The sequence below is a fragment of the Watersipora subatra genome, chromosome 10, assembly GCF_963576615.1.
Source record: "Watersipora subatra chromosome 10, tzWatSuba1.1, whole genome shotgun sequence".
Lineage (NCBI taxonomy): Eukaryota > Metazoa > Bryozoa > Gymnolaemata > Cheilostomatida > Watersiporidae > Watersipora > Watersipora subatra.
Window position 1 is genome coordinate 50201836 of NC_088717.1, and position 16831 is coordinate 50218666.

Sequence of the window (16831 nt, forward strand, 5' to 3'; positions counted from 1 at the left end):
TCCAATGATAAAAAAGTACCGATACTTTCTGATAAAGTCTACCAGATGTTGTGCAAGTTCATCTTTTAAAGCAAAAAATTTGTCAAGAAGGTTTATCAATAATCTGACAGATCGCAACAAGTTGTTTTGTAGTGATTATCAGGCCAGCGGTAGTTAGTATGCTGCAAGTAGGGTAGTTTATTCTCTTGTTTACAGCGATAAGCTTGTATCGAGCTTCATGCTCCCATTTAAAGCAAGTGAAAAGCATTTGCTTTTAACTCTTTCCCAAGCTGTGTGGGAGTTAATTTAATCTTATCCCAATTGCTATTCAGAGATTTTACATCCCCCGCCAATAGAACAGTTTATTTATTTAAATTTATTCTACAGAGTGCTAAAAGTTCCCATGAGCGAAAAGGTTGCAAATCTTTGATTTTCTAAAAAAGAATTTTAAGTTTAGGCTATAGTGAATATTTTTGGCAATTTTATGTTAATCAGAAGTAAAAGCCACCTGCCAGCGTGTGTCACCTCGCTATTTTATTTTTCGGAAATATATCTATTCCTTAAGCTAGTGAAAATGTAAATCAGTAACACATAATAAATTATATTTTAATTTCTGTAGTTCAGTTTAGTAAAAGGGTAGTAAGCTCTCAAGGATTAATCAGTAGAAAGTAGGCGGTGGACAGTCAACCATTCAAGTAACAAGCGCTGACCAATTATCCAATAGAATCGCAAAAGCTGGCTGAGTAACCAATCAGATGGCTAAGCAACTCAAAAAAAGGCAGAGGCTAGTCAGTTATTGAAGTGGTAAGGATTATAAAGCTGTACAGAAAGTAAATAAAGATGTCGGCTCCAGCAATTTAAACCTGTAGATATTTTGCTTGTAAGTCACCCTGGAATAAATATGTGGTTTGCTAAAAGATGAGTAAGTGCGGTTAAAAAACGACAGCCTAGTATAAAAGTATACTATCATGGTTTTTTAACATAGGTCTTTTTAGTGGCTCAAAACACTTTTATATGAAAAACATTGTTTTGCTCAGTTATGTAATTTAATGTTTTTTTATTTGAACTTTCAACATTTGATTATTCTTTAGCTCACTTTGCTTTGAAGTGTTTGGAATGCGCTACATGATCGAACCTTTTTTAAGCCTTCATGCATTCTTAACAGCATTTCAATTGGACAAAACTTGAATGACAATGACCAATCAAACACCGTTTTACACTAAAATATCCAATCACAACTCACAGCATGCTCATTAAGAAGGGCTTCTGTGGAGGCCACATCATTAGGAATGTCATAATCTGTCTGTGCGTCCTCCAGTAGCAGATCCTTCACCCTCTCCTCCAGGTCAAGGCAGTTGCTCTGAAGGCTGTCTATAGACTGTATGGTAAAACAATCTTTGTGTATGAGACAGTCAACCTGTCGGTGTAAAGCTATATCCTGTCATAAGCGTGTTTATAATTTATAAGTGTGCTTCACTCTACATGCTCATTGGATTAGCTTTGTTCTGTCAACATTATCGATAATAAATTGTTTGTTTACGTGGGAAGAAACTTACACCCAGCTTTCAAATCTATAATAATAAATCCCCATTTTGTTACTGTGGATATCCGCTAGTCCGAGGAAATGTTATGCCAAACATCAAGAGTGTGCTCTGCGCATTTCACCAAGTTGCTAAAGATAATTATTTAGTCTCAAAACTCCATCTGGTTCGTGAAAACCTGCCTCTTAAACAACCATCTGCAAGTTATCTGATTGATAATAAAATAAATCCTGGGCATCATTGAGCTTACTTCTAGTTAATATTAAATTGTTTGTTTACATTAAACACTAGGTTTCCATGATGCGCAGTACTTTGAAGTTGCGCTCTCTCCGAATCGTGAAAACGACATCTTCGCACTGAAATCACTGCGCACTGATCAGTGCAAAGACAGTGCAAACAGCAATTGCGTTATCGATACCAACACTTTTCGAAAAATAGGTGGCAAGTCCTAAAGTAACATTTAAATAGTATATTACTTAAATAAATATTTATTAAAAATATATTACTTTGTAAAAATTGTGTCAAGGTTTGTAAAACATTGTTAATGTGTATTGTAAATACAAGTATAATGATGACAAAAGCATAAAAAGACCGTTTCTGATGTTTGGTATCCATGATCGATTCCATGTCTCTATCCAGCCATTCGATTTACACAATTTCTCTTCTCTGGTTAATTTGCTGAAAACCACTGCGCAGCATGTAAATGTACAATCCCCTCGACTTCGGAGGGGGCTGCATCGGAGTACTGCGCATCATGGAAACAGTGAAAAATGCATGATGTAATCTTAAACTCAAGCACTCTCCAGATGTTTAAAAAGGGCCTGAAAATTGTTTACACATTTTTAGACTGTGTTGTGTGCATGTAAGTCTTTCTTACACAAAAGGTTTCAAGCAGTTGTACAAATCATCATTCAAACATGGACGTTAAAAATCTTTGCCAATTCAGCTAGAAAAAGTACCAATTTTTGCGCATCATTGCTAATATTTTCGTAGCACTTTAAAAGAGAAAGAGGATTTTCCAGTGCTAACATTAGATGATAAAGTATAGCCGTATTTATAAAGGATTAGATTTCCATGTATTTGTACCAAACACTTGCAAAAATTCTCTTGTATCACATAGCCAGAATTGCTTCAAATCTTCACCTCAATAATATAATATAATAGACTTATATAATTATATAAATATAGTTGTATATTTATCATTAGCTTTCTCAGTGCTTTAGCTTACACAGAAGTGCAGTTGGTAAAGTAAAGGGATATCTAGTCAAAGACAAGTATTCAAGACTAACCATTCTCTGCTGGATGTAGTTACTGATGTTGTACTCAATGCTACCTCCAAGTTGCTCGCAGAGGTTATCAGTTCCAAACTTTTTTACAAGAGCCTCACTATCATCGAGTACTACCACCTGCAACAGGATAAATCTGTCACCAATTCATCACAAAAGCGGAAACAAACAATATATGTAAATATATAAAAATGAATCATAAATTGGAATTTTGAATAAAGTTGGTAAGACCACATAAGGCTATCAGATTTATTAATAGACTTACTGCGCGTTCGGGTGACCACAATAAAGGGAAAGTATCAAATCAAGCATGAATTCTATTGAAGTGATTCCAAATCTAATCTAACCTATCAAATACTTCTCGTATCATTTGCCACACTGGTACATATTTGAAGTGCTCAACAATCTCTAACAGACCTTTGCTCCTATCTATTTATTTATTGTTGACGCATGTTTATTCTTTGTTTTCTCAAGATGAATTTCATTACTGAATCATTTAGAAAAAGTAGAGGTGACCCAGAGTGCTGCCACGGTGTCATGGTTTGGACTCTGGACTGCCAAACAGCGGGTCAATGGTTCAATGCCTACCGAAAGATGTTAGAAAAGGCATCAGCCTTGAAGATGAGCTGACTATGAGCCTAGTATTTTAGTAGATTTTATCAGAAAGTATCGGATATTTTTCTACCATTTGTAGTTATTTTTAATGTTTAAGGTGGTCTATCTGCCAGGATGTTTCAAGATAAAACGGATAAAACTTGATTACAGTTAAAATGCTCAGATCAAACAAAATTGTGATTTATTGTCTGTAGTTGCAAAGAGACTGACTGAATAGAGACAATTAATGATGCAACTTGAACACAATAGCTGATATGAACTATAGCAGCGATAACAACTAGTGATGTCATCTTGCATGTACTTTTATTCTGAGCATTTTAACCACAATCAAGTTTTGTCGATTTTAACGTTGAAACATTCTGACAATCAGATCACCTCAAACATCAAAAACAGTGTCAAATGATACAAAAATACCAAACTCTTTTTAATAGCATCTACTAGGATTTTGTGTGAGCTCATTTTTAAATTGTTTCTGTGCTAAGAAAGACAACCCTAGTAGAAAACTTGAACCAAGTTTTCTATGGAGGAAGTTTTTTAGGAGAATCTACCTCAGTATCTTCCCAAGAAACCTCATAAAATGATCTAATCTAAGTAACTAGGGAATATCATGACACGATAGAATATTCTCATTCTGCTCCAACCACAAGTACCGCTGCACCATTTTGCTAAGGGAGACAACACTGAGAGAAACCTGAAACAGGCAATGGGAAGCAATGCCAGTACTCTCCTAAGGAAGCTCATGGAATGTCGAAAGAAGATCATGGGTTATCTGCCTACTGCTGAACACTTTCAAGCACTGATTGATGGTTAATTTTATTGTCAAATTCTTTTCAGTCTGTATAGATAGTTATCAGACAGAGGGATTCATTGCTAACTTATAATTGAAATGCAAAGACTATAAACTCAGGCTAACAGATGAACTTATCTCTTTTAGTACTGAACCGTTGGAGTCTTGAGTTATAAGAAAATTGACACCTATAGTAACCATATTTGCTGACTATATAAAATTTTGCTATCGATACATACGCTATATACATGTGCGACCAAGGCAGAATTAAATTAACCAATTTTGAAGTTATCTGCTATTAAGAAGTTGAACTTTGAAGACATTGTATTTTCTGATTGGCTCAATTTTAGCTTCATTAGGTGGTTAAACAGCATAAAACATCAAAAAAGAGTATGTGATTTTATATGTTTTACATGTATATATGTCATACTTAGACTTCTAGTTCTCTGTTTTCAAATAATGTTGAAGAAACTGCTGTACTGTACAGACCATGTTACCAGCCGAATGTTGGATCTGTTAGTTTCAAATACCTATCACCTATTTCAATTCTCCTTTCTTTAAAACAAGTGAGGAAGTTGAATCACATGACTTGAAAGTACTTTTGGGAAGGTGTCAGGGCAGTCATCGAACATAACAAAGATGTAAAAAGGGTGCAAAAGATTTTTTATCTATAAATGCTAGCTGGAAACAAGAAATAGATTCTACATCAATGGGTTGTAGCAACAAACAGTTGTTCAGCAATAGCGTTTAAACTACACTTCATTTTGCATCTATCCATGTGGGAACTTTTACCTGAAAAGATGGGAAATCTGCCTGCAGCTTAACAGATTCACTTGCACTGTATCTTTTCTGGAAAAATCCTGTCGGTTGTAGAAGGATAACTTCTTTTATTGGTCGAACGAAAGAAGTCTACAAAAAGAATGAGGTATTCTTGAAAAGCTGGGACTACCTATATCTGTTATATCTAATATATATTATATATTATAATATTATTATATTATATTATAACCTATATATATTTTAAAGCGTTATTTTTATTGCACTATAAGCTGTTCCTGTCAGCTTTTTTTTTAGACTTACAAAAGAATGTCATAGTCGACGAGATGCATACTAAAAACATCGGAATTGACAACAGACAACAGGGTACGCGAGAACGTGAGAGGGCTCAATGTCATTACTAGAAGCAACATTTGGACACCAAAACCTTAGCCTTATAAAGACTATATAATGCAGTTACGTCTAGGTTCAAAGTGCTTTGATGGATAGTGCACACACAAGTTTCAAGTTGAAAATGAATTACTTGAATAGCCGTTTGCATATGGAGTTGTCCACACTATCAAGGAATATTAATCCCCCTATGAGATGGTCATTGCAGGCTGCTAGGATTGCATTGTAATTTTATCAAGATTTTGACATCTAACATATACTTTTTGTATATATTGATATTGTAAGAAAAATATCTGCAGTTGACTATGCATTAAAAATAAAATATATTATTTTCTTTTATGGTTAATTTCACACCAATTACTCCTTTGAAAGCAATTCACAGTTAAGAACATTTTCTATTTATAACATAACTGTCCAACAACACAGCTGCCAACACGAAGTCCATAGAGACAACCTAGTTATGACTTCAAGATTAATCAGGATAATTGCTTCTAAACATAGACAAAACCAATAATGAATCATTAACGAGATGCAACCCGCTTAGCAACATGGTGGGAGTTGCTGTTAACCGCCTACACAAATACAAAATGGAATGCATATGAATCACATTATAGCATGTTTGTGAAGAAATGCTTTTTTAGCACAGTTGATTTATTACCAACAGTTTTGGTATTTGGTTTTTTATGCAATTAGTTCTTTCAACTGTTTCGGGAGTCTAAAAGTTTAAGGTTTAAGAGAGATTGTAAGAGAGATTAAGTTTAAGAATTTAAAGTTTAATAGATGGTAAGATCTGGTCTAAACATCAATAGCGATACCTTGAGTTATGAAAAAAGCTATCAAATTGAATCAATCTTCATCAGGTAAATTTAAGATTCATCCTAAAATGTGGTAGAAAGACATTTGCAATATGAATCTGTGCATCTACATCCAGAAAAGCAGCAGTTTCTTCGGTAAAAAGTCTAAACAATGAGTAATGATGCAACTACCAACGAAAAATATAATCTACAGCTTGAGCATGGATGGAGCAAGTTTTTATAAATTTCAAACTCAACAAACTAAAATCACAGTCATAGATGGCCCTTACATCACTTTGCGTTAATTCTTTAAACTTAGATTAACAGGTCTGGCTATGAATAAATTTCAAAACTTAACACACTAGAAGTTTAACAAATATCAAATTTAGGTGTATGTTTCACTACCACGCAGGTTAAAGTTTCTCTGCATTTAAAGCACTATGCTGAATTTTGTATTTTTCTGTCTTGTTTTTAGATATTTTTAAGCTTTATTTTACAAAAATGAAGTACTATTAGGCATTAATATCATTAGGTGTTGAGTATTATTAAAAAAAAGTATTGTCGTTATAAGAGCAGGACTATATTAATATCAGTTTTTTAAAAATAAACCTAATATAATTGCACTGCATGCATTTAATTACAATTAAACAATATAATAGCATGTTGCTCATTTGCAAGTATAGGTAAGTGTGCTTAGCCGGAACAATACCCTTTCAAGGGTTAAAGGAGTCGTCTTACCAGTATCACAGTCAGTAGTTTTCTAATACAAGTCCATGTGGATTTCCTTCGGTCTATTATGAAACAGTAGTGCAAGTCTTTGTCAGTTGAGAATCTAAAAGTATCATAAGATTACAAGTAATATTACAGTCTTCAGGTGAAAGGAAGAACCTCTAAGAATATTATTTCATACAATCTTCAGTCCTATTGATATCTAACCATTCGGAGTATTAATAACCCATGAATTGTGTTGAATGTCTAGGTTAACAATGAGCTTCAAACGCTGAACATGGCTCTTCACATTCCAGGCAAGCAGATCAGTTGGCATTTCCTTGTTAAAAAAAGTGATGAAATTGGTGCATATTCATGCAAACCTAGTTTATAAAAGCTGGGAAAACTAATCATATATCAGCAAATGAGACTCAAGCCAATCATGCTTCAGCGCAAAGCAGTATTAGCCAATCATAGTTTAGTTGGCAAATAAGAACAGGTTAAACCAAAACTGTTAAACCAAGACAGGTGAGGTTAACACTGCTGGAGCCGATCCTACCGTTTGTTTCGTCTTGGCCTGTATTTGCAAATAAGGAAGCAAATAAAACATGGCAAGCACGTGAATTGAATGTATGTGCTCATCTTTTTCTCTACAGACTCCCACCGTGTAACACCTATATGAACTTGGTGACCTTGATGGTCTAATATGAATTTGATGGCCTTTTTCTGATCTTGATGATATTGTATGGCCTTGATGACCAAATATGACCTTGATTGCCTAATATGACCTTGATGACAAAATACGACCTTGATAACCTCATAGGCCTATGACCTAATATGATTTTGATGTATTTGATGACCTTGCCGAAAAAAAGCAAGAAGCATTGTCTCACTGTTGATCTGCATTATTAGAATTAAAAGAATTTGTCACTATTAAAGTTATTTCATGAAGCCGCAGCCCTTCATTTTGAACAGCCAGCTAATTTCGCAAACCTTTTAACAAATTTACAAATTCAGCTGAAATTTTCTGCTTAAACCATAACTGTCACGAACAACTTTTATCGTATTTACTAGGTGAATCAGAAACGCTGATTCCGATTTTGTACTCAAAATAAAGATTAGTCCACTAACCTTCTAAGTCATTTAGGCTTTTTTAAAGCGTTTCAATATCCGTTTCGAAAACAACACAATCGGCATTACAAGCTCCGCCCATAAATATGTGACGAAACCTAGCTTTTTCAGAAACGGAAGTTAGGAATGTTTAGTCCGATTTAGAATAATAGAGATGGGTGTCTTAAAACCCATAATTATCTAAATCCAGCATGTAAAATAATTTCATTTTTTATGAAAGGGATATAAACTATTTAAAATTGCTCGCAGCTTGTTACATGACGTTTAAATGGGCTGGACGCCAAGAAAAATGAGCTCAAAAAGCGCGGTTTTATCATAAGCTAGCGTTGTTATCACGCTTTTTAAATGTGCAATGCTAAATAGCTTATCTACCTTTCAGAAAAGACTGATTATTTTTAAGGCTGAATTTAGATAATAATGGATTTTAAAACACCCATCTCTGTTATTCTAAATCGGTCTAAACATCCCTACATAACTTCTGTTCCTAAAAAAGCTAGGTTACGTCACGTATTTATGGGCGGAGCTTGTTATGCCGATCGTGTTGTTTTTGAGACCGATATTAAAACGCTATAAAAATCCTTCATTGCTCTGAAAGTTAGTGGCCTAATCTTTATTTTGATTACAAAATCGAAATCAGCTTGTCTGATTTACCTAGGAAAAACGATAAAAGTTGTTCGTGGCAGTTAGGGTTTAAATATTAACAAAAACCAGGATTTTTCAGGATAAACTTGCAGCTCAAGGAACAAATTAGAAAATGAACCACCAACAGTTCATGAAAGAACAATGTTTTATTTAGATAAAGTGTTATTTCTCTTCTCGCAACTAAAATTTATTTATGTTATAGGTGAAGGCTATTTTCCTTACTCTATGAAACACCAAACTATATTGAGATGTCATTGAATAGCATATTGGTCATGCTAGAAGGTACATCGCTGTAGACAAGGAGGACAGAGCTAAAGGTTCTCAAAGAAACACGCTTAGCTTTATGGAATCAGCAAATTTAATAATTACGGTATCCTTCATTTTTTCGCGACATCATTTTATCATTGTCGGCCATCTTTATAGACAATTTTATTGTTAAAAACAATGCTTTTGCAATAAACTTTGGAAAATGATGCTTTTGTTCGCAATTTTTTTATTATAGTATCAAAACAACACCAAAAAAGTACTATTAAATAAAAGAAAAACGATCGTTTTCTACAAATATGGCGGCTTTTTCGTGAACGAGCGCATGTGCAAACGATTTGATGACGTAAAAAAATGATGGACATGTAATAGCTGTACAAAGGACTCGCTGTTTTAGTATATATGTTGAATCCTTATCTGAATATTGACATACAGAGCAGGTAATGAGTAAAGCAGTTTCAAGTAGATACAATACAAAAAATAAGTTGACGTAGCGTTATATATCAACTGTAAGTTAAATTAAAATTTTGTATTTTTTGTAAAAGTAGAGGTTGCACTTTGTTCTTGTTTTTGAGCACTTATAACAGAGTGACATAACTGCCAACTTGGCTAATAGAGCTCGCAAAGGTTCTGCGCGCTATCCCTTAGTTTTTTTTTGCGGCAATTATTTGCGTTAAAAACTCGTAAATATATCGGTACTGTTCTTCCTCCGAAACAGAAAAAAGCTCTAGCAAAAGAGCATTTGGTAAATGCTATGAATAACCAATTACATGGTCATGCCTTGGCAGATATCAAAGTTGATCCCATCAGTATTGTCAGCCACTGCAGATGCTTGTCTAAAGTAAATGAACTCACTCATTTCAAATACTTCATAGATCGCATGAGATTTAAACAAATATCTTGGTTCAACTCCAGCCGCTGGTTGCCATATATGTTGCCTCTTCTATTGTTTTGTTAACTACTGCTCTGGAAAATTGTTTTTATTTGTTTGTTGAGTCTAATAAACATAAAATAGCATTGAAAGCTGCCAACAGAATGTGTTTGATGAAAACTTAAAGTTGTCTTCTCTTTAAAAAAAGTATAAGTTCCAATTTACAATATAAATAAAAAATATTCATCACGTTTAATAAAAAGATTTTACAGAAATAATATAAATAAAAAATAAATTTGTAGCTGAAATCAAATATTCATTGTCGCTTCAACCATTTGTTGTTTCATAGTTTAATGTCCGAAGAGAAAGTGTCGAGTTTTCAGTCACTTAGTTTTCTAATTTTTAAACGTTCTGAAACTCACTTAGCTTGAGAGCCTAAAATTTTACTTAGATATACGAGTACAAATACTGCTTGATATCCGTGTTTATTTTGTAAAATGAATGCTTTAGAACCTTCAAAGTGTTCAAATGCCACAACAAGCTTTTTTCATATCAGGTAAAGGCTTAATTTTTAAGGGTGAGGTAACTTTTGCAATTTATTACTAAAATCAAAATTTTAAATTCATATATTTTGTCATGTTATTATAATAAAATAAATAACCGTATGCATTGTCAAAACTATACTGTTATGTTCAATAATGTGAAATTATTGAACATAACAGTGTGTTCAATAATGTGAAATTATTGAACACAGCTGAAATAAATAGGCTTACTATATCTACTAAAAGTACTATATTAATGAATACAACCAGCTTTCTAAGAAGTTGGGAAGAAGCTTATACCAGAAATAATCTCAATCATATACACTTGTAAACTATCCAATATCTGCAGTTTTCGCTATTCACAAAGAGGTAAAGAACATAACTCCCATGAATAATGATGTCATATTAAAAGTATGTAAAGTGCTGAAGCAGCCCACAATATGACTTCATTTAGTCTGATCAAAACGCTTTTAACTATTCTGTTAAAACTATCTTAAGTGATCATAGTAAGCCTATCTACTCTTAAGAAAATGGCTTTACTTTATCAGTAAATGTATGTTTGATTTGAAGGATTTCCTAACAGTTTAAGTGCTAGGCAATGCTTAGTTGGCACAAACATCAATCGTCCCTGATAAGCCTTTGTCATTATATAATGGAGGTAAATGTAACTAGCGTGTTACTTATTGTTGGCACAAATACTACTCGTACATTGCGACAAATCCTGTGTTTGCATTTTGATAAGGCATTGAAAATTCTCTTTCGCAAACAACTTAGACACCGCTAATTAGTTGAGCGAACGAACTAGAAGTGACAATGCGGTGCCATTTTGAGTCAATGTTTATTTTGTCAAAGCAAACGGCAAAAACTTTTTAGATTTCCTAGCTCGCTCAGCTAATCACGTCCTTAGATTAGACACTTGCACACATGATGAATGGCATAAGAATAAATTTGACAAATGTGTTTAAGCCATGCTGAAGGTGAAGTGAAAGTCAACTCACGTTGGTAAACTCCCTATGTATATTAACGAATTCTTTTGTAGTTCCTCATCAGGCTCTGGATGTACTCCATCAAGAGATATCACTATCGGGCAACCATCTAATGAGGTACTGCCTATAGGCATGAAGGCAATTTATCATTATAATCAATAATCAATATGTTAATTTGTAGCTATTAAAGTTTATGAAACTGACAGTAACGTAATTAGAAGTGTTGCTGCCAAAACGACATATATGGCTAGTGGTCACGAGTAGTGTTAACACATGCAAGTGGTTGGTCTACTACAATCTGAAGCTGAACAGCTTCACAACGACTGTGTTTCCAATGCTTCAAATTGGTTCAGAGTTGCTTCCACTTTAAATCATAAAATTGGTAGAATCATAACTTATTATAATACTCGACGCCTTTTCACCTCGCTAAATTTGTGCAAAGGTATTCGCTGTGAGAATACTTCAACATCATAAAAATGTTCAGTGCGGATGGGTCCGAATCAACAATACTTGGCTAAGCTCTTCCCATTGGAAGTAAAAAATTCAGCAGACAACAAAACAGGTCTCTGCTACGAAAATGTTCTACTGCTAGTCACTACTGTTTCTGTTTGACTCTTTGCCTTTACATTAATAATTGCATGCCAGGGATATGTTGCTCGTACAGAGATGATGAAATAATCACTTATTAGTACAACTCGTTGACTAAGCATGAATTTAAAAGCGACCGGAACCTGAAAACGAGTCTATTTTAACTTGTTTTGTTTCGAGAGACACATTGCAAGTCTGGAAAATATCTTTTTATATTGCAGCTTCAAATCGTTAAAACAGTAGGTGTGAATTCATCGGCAGTGGGCAACTCCCAGCCCATTTGAAGCGAGGAAACGGTGAATGTAAGAAAAGTTGACACTCGCCTGGCACATGGCTACATGATATTACATGTATGTAAGCACTACTGACAATTAACAACACAGACAAAGATAAGTTGATAGCATAGCAATTGAGCATAATTTGACATCTATCTGTCAGTGTTTACTAATTTTAGTAAATGTTTAGTTTTTTCGAAGACAAGGGCTATAAAACTACGTGAAGAAACTTATATTCTACAAATCATCACGGGCTTCAGGGCCGAGCATACCAAGTGCAACGCACTTCAAATAAATGAGCAATACTATCATAAACTGGCAAGAAATCATTTTAACTATCTCATCAGGCAGGAGAAAATTCATTGATTCTCCATTAACATAATGTATTCACCACCAGGAATTCTTTTCTTTAGGGAGAACAACCACTGATTTGCGGTATTAGTAGTAACACTGGTTACTTGCTGGGTATCGGCTGAGCAGTGACAATGCCGTGACATTGAGAATCTTTGTTAGGTGTTTTGAAAATCACGAATGACGCCTGAGCTCTTAATTAGCTTTAGGTCTCAAAAGCTTAGCTAAGTTCATGGGTGGTAAAGGGTCAAGTCCATTAATAAAGCTAGGAGCTCAAGCAAGCTATAATAGTCATTCTTTTATGGATGCCTATTGAGGCAAAAAGAAGCATCCCACCTTAGCTTAGTCATTAAACTAATTTCTTACGATAGACTGAGTTTTTCTCTACATTTCGGGGTTTTATAAAACATGAAATAGAATCTAAGCTTGCATCATCAGAAGTTTTCTACAATCAAATGATGTCCTGATGTCATGGTAGCGAGTGAATGATGCTTAAAATAGATTAGAGCTTTGATAGATTGAAATTGACTTATTACAAAATTATTTTACAAATACAGATAAAATGCAAGATCTTCGGTAGCTGTTTTGGTAACTAGCAATCATTAATTTTTCTATTAGCCAAAGCATTGCATTCCTTGTCATCCCAAACACCTTGGCATAGTGCCATTAGCTATTTGCTCCTGCGTATGTTACTAGCTGGCAGAAAAGTTACATGTGGTAGGAAGCAGAATTCACTCACGCATAAGAATGGAAAATCTGTTTTTTAGACTTACCAGTGACAAGAAAGAATCCGCTGTGAAACGCTGATGCAATATCATTTATAGTTATATCCTTAGAATTGTCTTTCCTTGGAATGGCAGCCATGCTTAGGTTTTAACAATATTTCGTTACTCCATGTATTTCAGCTCCAGATGCTGCAAATAACACAATATGTATAAAATAGCATAGACTTACAATTTATTGATCTTGAAGTTTAGCAATACACGCATAGCGGGGCGTTACACAGCAATCCTCTGAGAACTACATAAACCATGCTCTTGGAATCACAGCGATAGCATTAGGCCTATAAGGCAAAGCAGCTTTACTGTCACATAACAGTTGCTTCATACTAAAGTCTTTAAACTCCAAAGATTATCTGAAGATCTCTGTACTTTGTGGGCTTGAGGTAACAATTAGGCTAGCTATTGGTAATGCTTCTCTAAACAAAAAAGGAAGGGAGCAGCTCTCTCGGGTCTCCGTATAATCTACTTGTTACAGCGCTAATTGGACACGCCTACTAGAATAAACGCATCCTGGCAAACAGACACAAGTTATCAATGAGTGCATTAGTTATTAGTACAATATCCTCACTGATCTCTCTAAGAACAAATGTCCCCACAGTTTAAACCCCGACATCGATCTCTTAAAGAATAAATGTTCTCACACCTGAATACCAACATTGAACTCTCTAAGAACAAATGCTCCCACAACTTAACACCATCATTGATTTTTCACAGAACAAATGTGGGCATATACTGGTGGTTGCAAAAATGTCTCGTAACGAATCCTAGCATATCATCATGTAGCTATCAACGCAAACAAAGGATGCTGGAGTGAGCAGCTTGGCGTAACGTGAATAAAAATAAATAAAACAGCTGTAATATTGCGAATGTATTTGAGTTACTCTATAAAACAGAGTTTTTGTAGCAAAGAAATTGTATATAGACTTCAATTATATAAATATGTTAATAGGAAATGCTACAAGATTATTGTGAGTAAAATTGTAGAGGTGATTACAAAGGCAATTTTCAGAAAGTTTGGCAATTTGCATGTCATAGATCGCTTTAAGATTTGCCTGATGCTATTAATTAGTGCTAATATTAATCTTTTTAGTTCGAGTTTTGAAAGTAGCTCAATAAATATAATTATATACTGCACAGACATAGATAGTTTGATATGATTAACTCTGCATAGAGAGCAATAGTCTAAACTCCTTGACTAAAAATGCACAAACAATAGAGTCTTTGTAGCTATGTTAATTTGAAGCAACTAAAGCAAGTTTAGTAAATATACAAAGCTCCAATCAAAGCCTTAAAAATACTCCCAAATAGCATTGCTGTTGAAGCTACCATTAACCCAGATGAACACCTAAAGCAGCTACAGATAAGCATTTCAATTTCCAAGCTAGTACAGGATGTAAACAAACAATCCTCTTTTTGTTCACTGAAAGCTGTGAGTGCATCAAAGTTCAGTAATAATAGATGTCTATTTGTCTAGTTGGAGAAATTAGTTGCTGCCGACTGCCAGGCTACGGCGTACCACATCGCTAAAACTTGAACATTCTAGAACGCTAAAACATTCTAGAAGCCTCCGTTTTTCAAACTTTTCATTTCTAAATAAGAAACACTACATTCGCGCAAACTTATTGAAACAGAAACCAATTTTTGACACCATTAATTAGGCTGCCGTGAGACACTATCCTCTCAATGGACACTGAAAACTGTTTCACAGAAACTACAGATACAGTATTCCATAAATTGTTGTTCTAAATTGAGTATGCTGTAGCATTATAAAAATGACTTAAAAAAGAATACCTCGCAACCTTGATATCTACCCAATTTTAAATTTCTATGGTATGGGTTATCTTCATGCATTTTCATGAAACTCTGAAGTCTGTCATTCTGTCTAAGCAGGTATTAAGGAAGATCCATCAAGAGCACAAGCTATCTGTGTGTCAATTCCTAAACCACAATCAAAAATGAAAAACAGCAATTCCAGACTGCATAAGGTTACAGCCAGCATTATACGCCTTCTATTATTAAGGGATTGTGTGAAAGCTGAGAGTTAAATTTGATTACTAAAGGGGCACTTTATAGCTTGTATTCACATGCAAACGCTTTTTCAAATTATGCAAATGTAATTATACAAATCTTCAGATTGCGTCATTAGTGAGTCAGTGGTTACAGCTACAGACCCGCTGTTATAAAGCTACAGTGAGGCTACATGCTGGATGAACCATCAAATTCAATTCATTTTAGCTGAACTGTTGTTTGTCATTAAAACAGCCACATTTCCTTAAAAGGCCTCTTGCCATGTCATAGGTGTTTCATGGACAGTCCCAAAGTAACTACTTGTTGGAGAAGCATGATCTGAGGCAGGCTCAAAACATTTTAGCATTTATCTGTTTAAAAGCAGACCTGCAACTGACCCTGCTAGGTTTTCTGACAAAAAGGCAGTAGATTTGTTGAAGCGCTTCATAAAATTTCCAAACAACCATTTGGCAACTCTATAATCCCGCAAAACCTAGTTATGCGGATTTAGCCCGTGAGAGGAAATGATAAGTCACAGCTCTGTCTCCTCTATGATTCATTTCTGGAGACACGCTCCAGCCAACTTCAGCAACTAGTAATATATTACTAGTAGATCTCTCAAGCTACCTTCGCACGCACCTAATTCAGATTAGCAACAACAAAGGATGAGTCTACCGGAGGTGATGCTGCTCCTGAAAATAACTAGCAGCATATGAAATCTACACTCCAACTTTTAACAGGGAGAAAAAAGGAAATGTTACGTAATTCTTAAAGCTGAGGCACGTCACGTCACTTAGGAGTCTTTTAGATTAGAGGGGGTCTCCATAGAACAATGACCCGCTAATACGCTCTGTAATTATATGAAGGATGTTGATTACAAACCCGGCTGCTCGCTTGATTGATGACTTACAGGCTTTCCCAAGCATGTAAGTCAGTATCAGATGGCCAGAGAGTCAGAGACTGACACCAGTCAATCTAGCAGAGTCAAAAAACTATAGTGTATTATATGTATTACTATTGCATAATGTTTGCTAGCTCTCACTATGTGATGCAATTTTTCTCTTATTGACAAACCAGAAGAGTTTTCCGAAAACATTACAAGTCACAATGTTTATTGATAGCGTTTTTAACAGGAATAGTCTTCATAGACCACATAAATCTTTCTACGCAATGAGTTATACCACCAAAGTAGGTGTCATAGTATGCAAGAGCAAGTATTAACAAGTGGTCTGAAGTTGTCAGCTGTACTGTTGTTGGCAAGAGAATGCGGGTTGTTGAACCTTAAACCTATTTATACTTCCTCAAGTTTCGAATGCCGTTTATCAACATTCACGAATGCTGACATGCTGGGGCGGGAAAGCTTATCACTCAACAACCTTTGAACCCTGCTGCCTACCAGTTTACATGATCTTCCAATAATCTTAGGTTGCAGCTGCTCTGATGGCCACATATACAAAGGTCAACAACAGAAGTACTCCTAAGATGTTTGATGATAGTAGCCATTTGTGCCAAGGA

At 34.9% G+C, this 16831-nt stretch overlaps 1 protein-coding gene across 6 annotated transcripts in view; it reads right to left on the minus strand.

Annotated features, from left to right (window-relative positions):
* The window catches only part of LOC137405792 (guanine nucleotide exchange factor DBS-like), a 47956-nt gene that overhangs the window by 28481 nt on the left and 2644 nt on the right, over window positions 1-16831 (minus strand). For 5 of the 6 annotated variants that reach the window (XM_068092196.1, XM_068092194.1, XM_068092200.1 and 2 more), the window contains exons 2-8: window positions 13301-13441; window positions 11326-11437; window positions 7437-7454; window positions 6908-7001; window positions 5001-5117; window positions 2810-2926; window positions 1223-1357 (exon numbers count right to left, since the gene is read on the minus strand). In XM_068092196.1, the coding sequence (XP_067948297.1) occupies window positions 1223-1357; window positions 2810-2926; window positions 5001-5117; window positions 6908-7001; window positions 7437-7454; window positions 11326-11437; window positions 13301-13391 (684 nt within the window). In that variant the 5' untranslated portion in view covers window positions 13392-13441. The remainder of the gene's footprint in view (window positions 1-1222; window positions 1358-2809; window positions 2927-5000; window positions 5118-6907; window positions 7002-7436; window positions 7455-11325; window positions 11438-13300; window positions 13442-16831) is intronic. The other variant, XM_068092197.1, reaches the window with a different exon arrangement.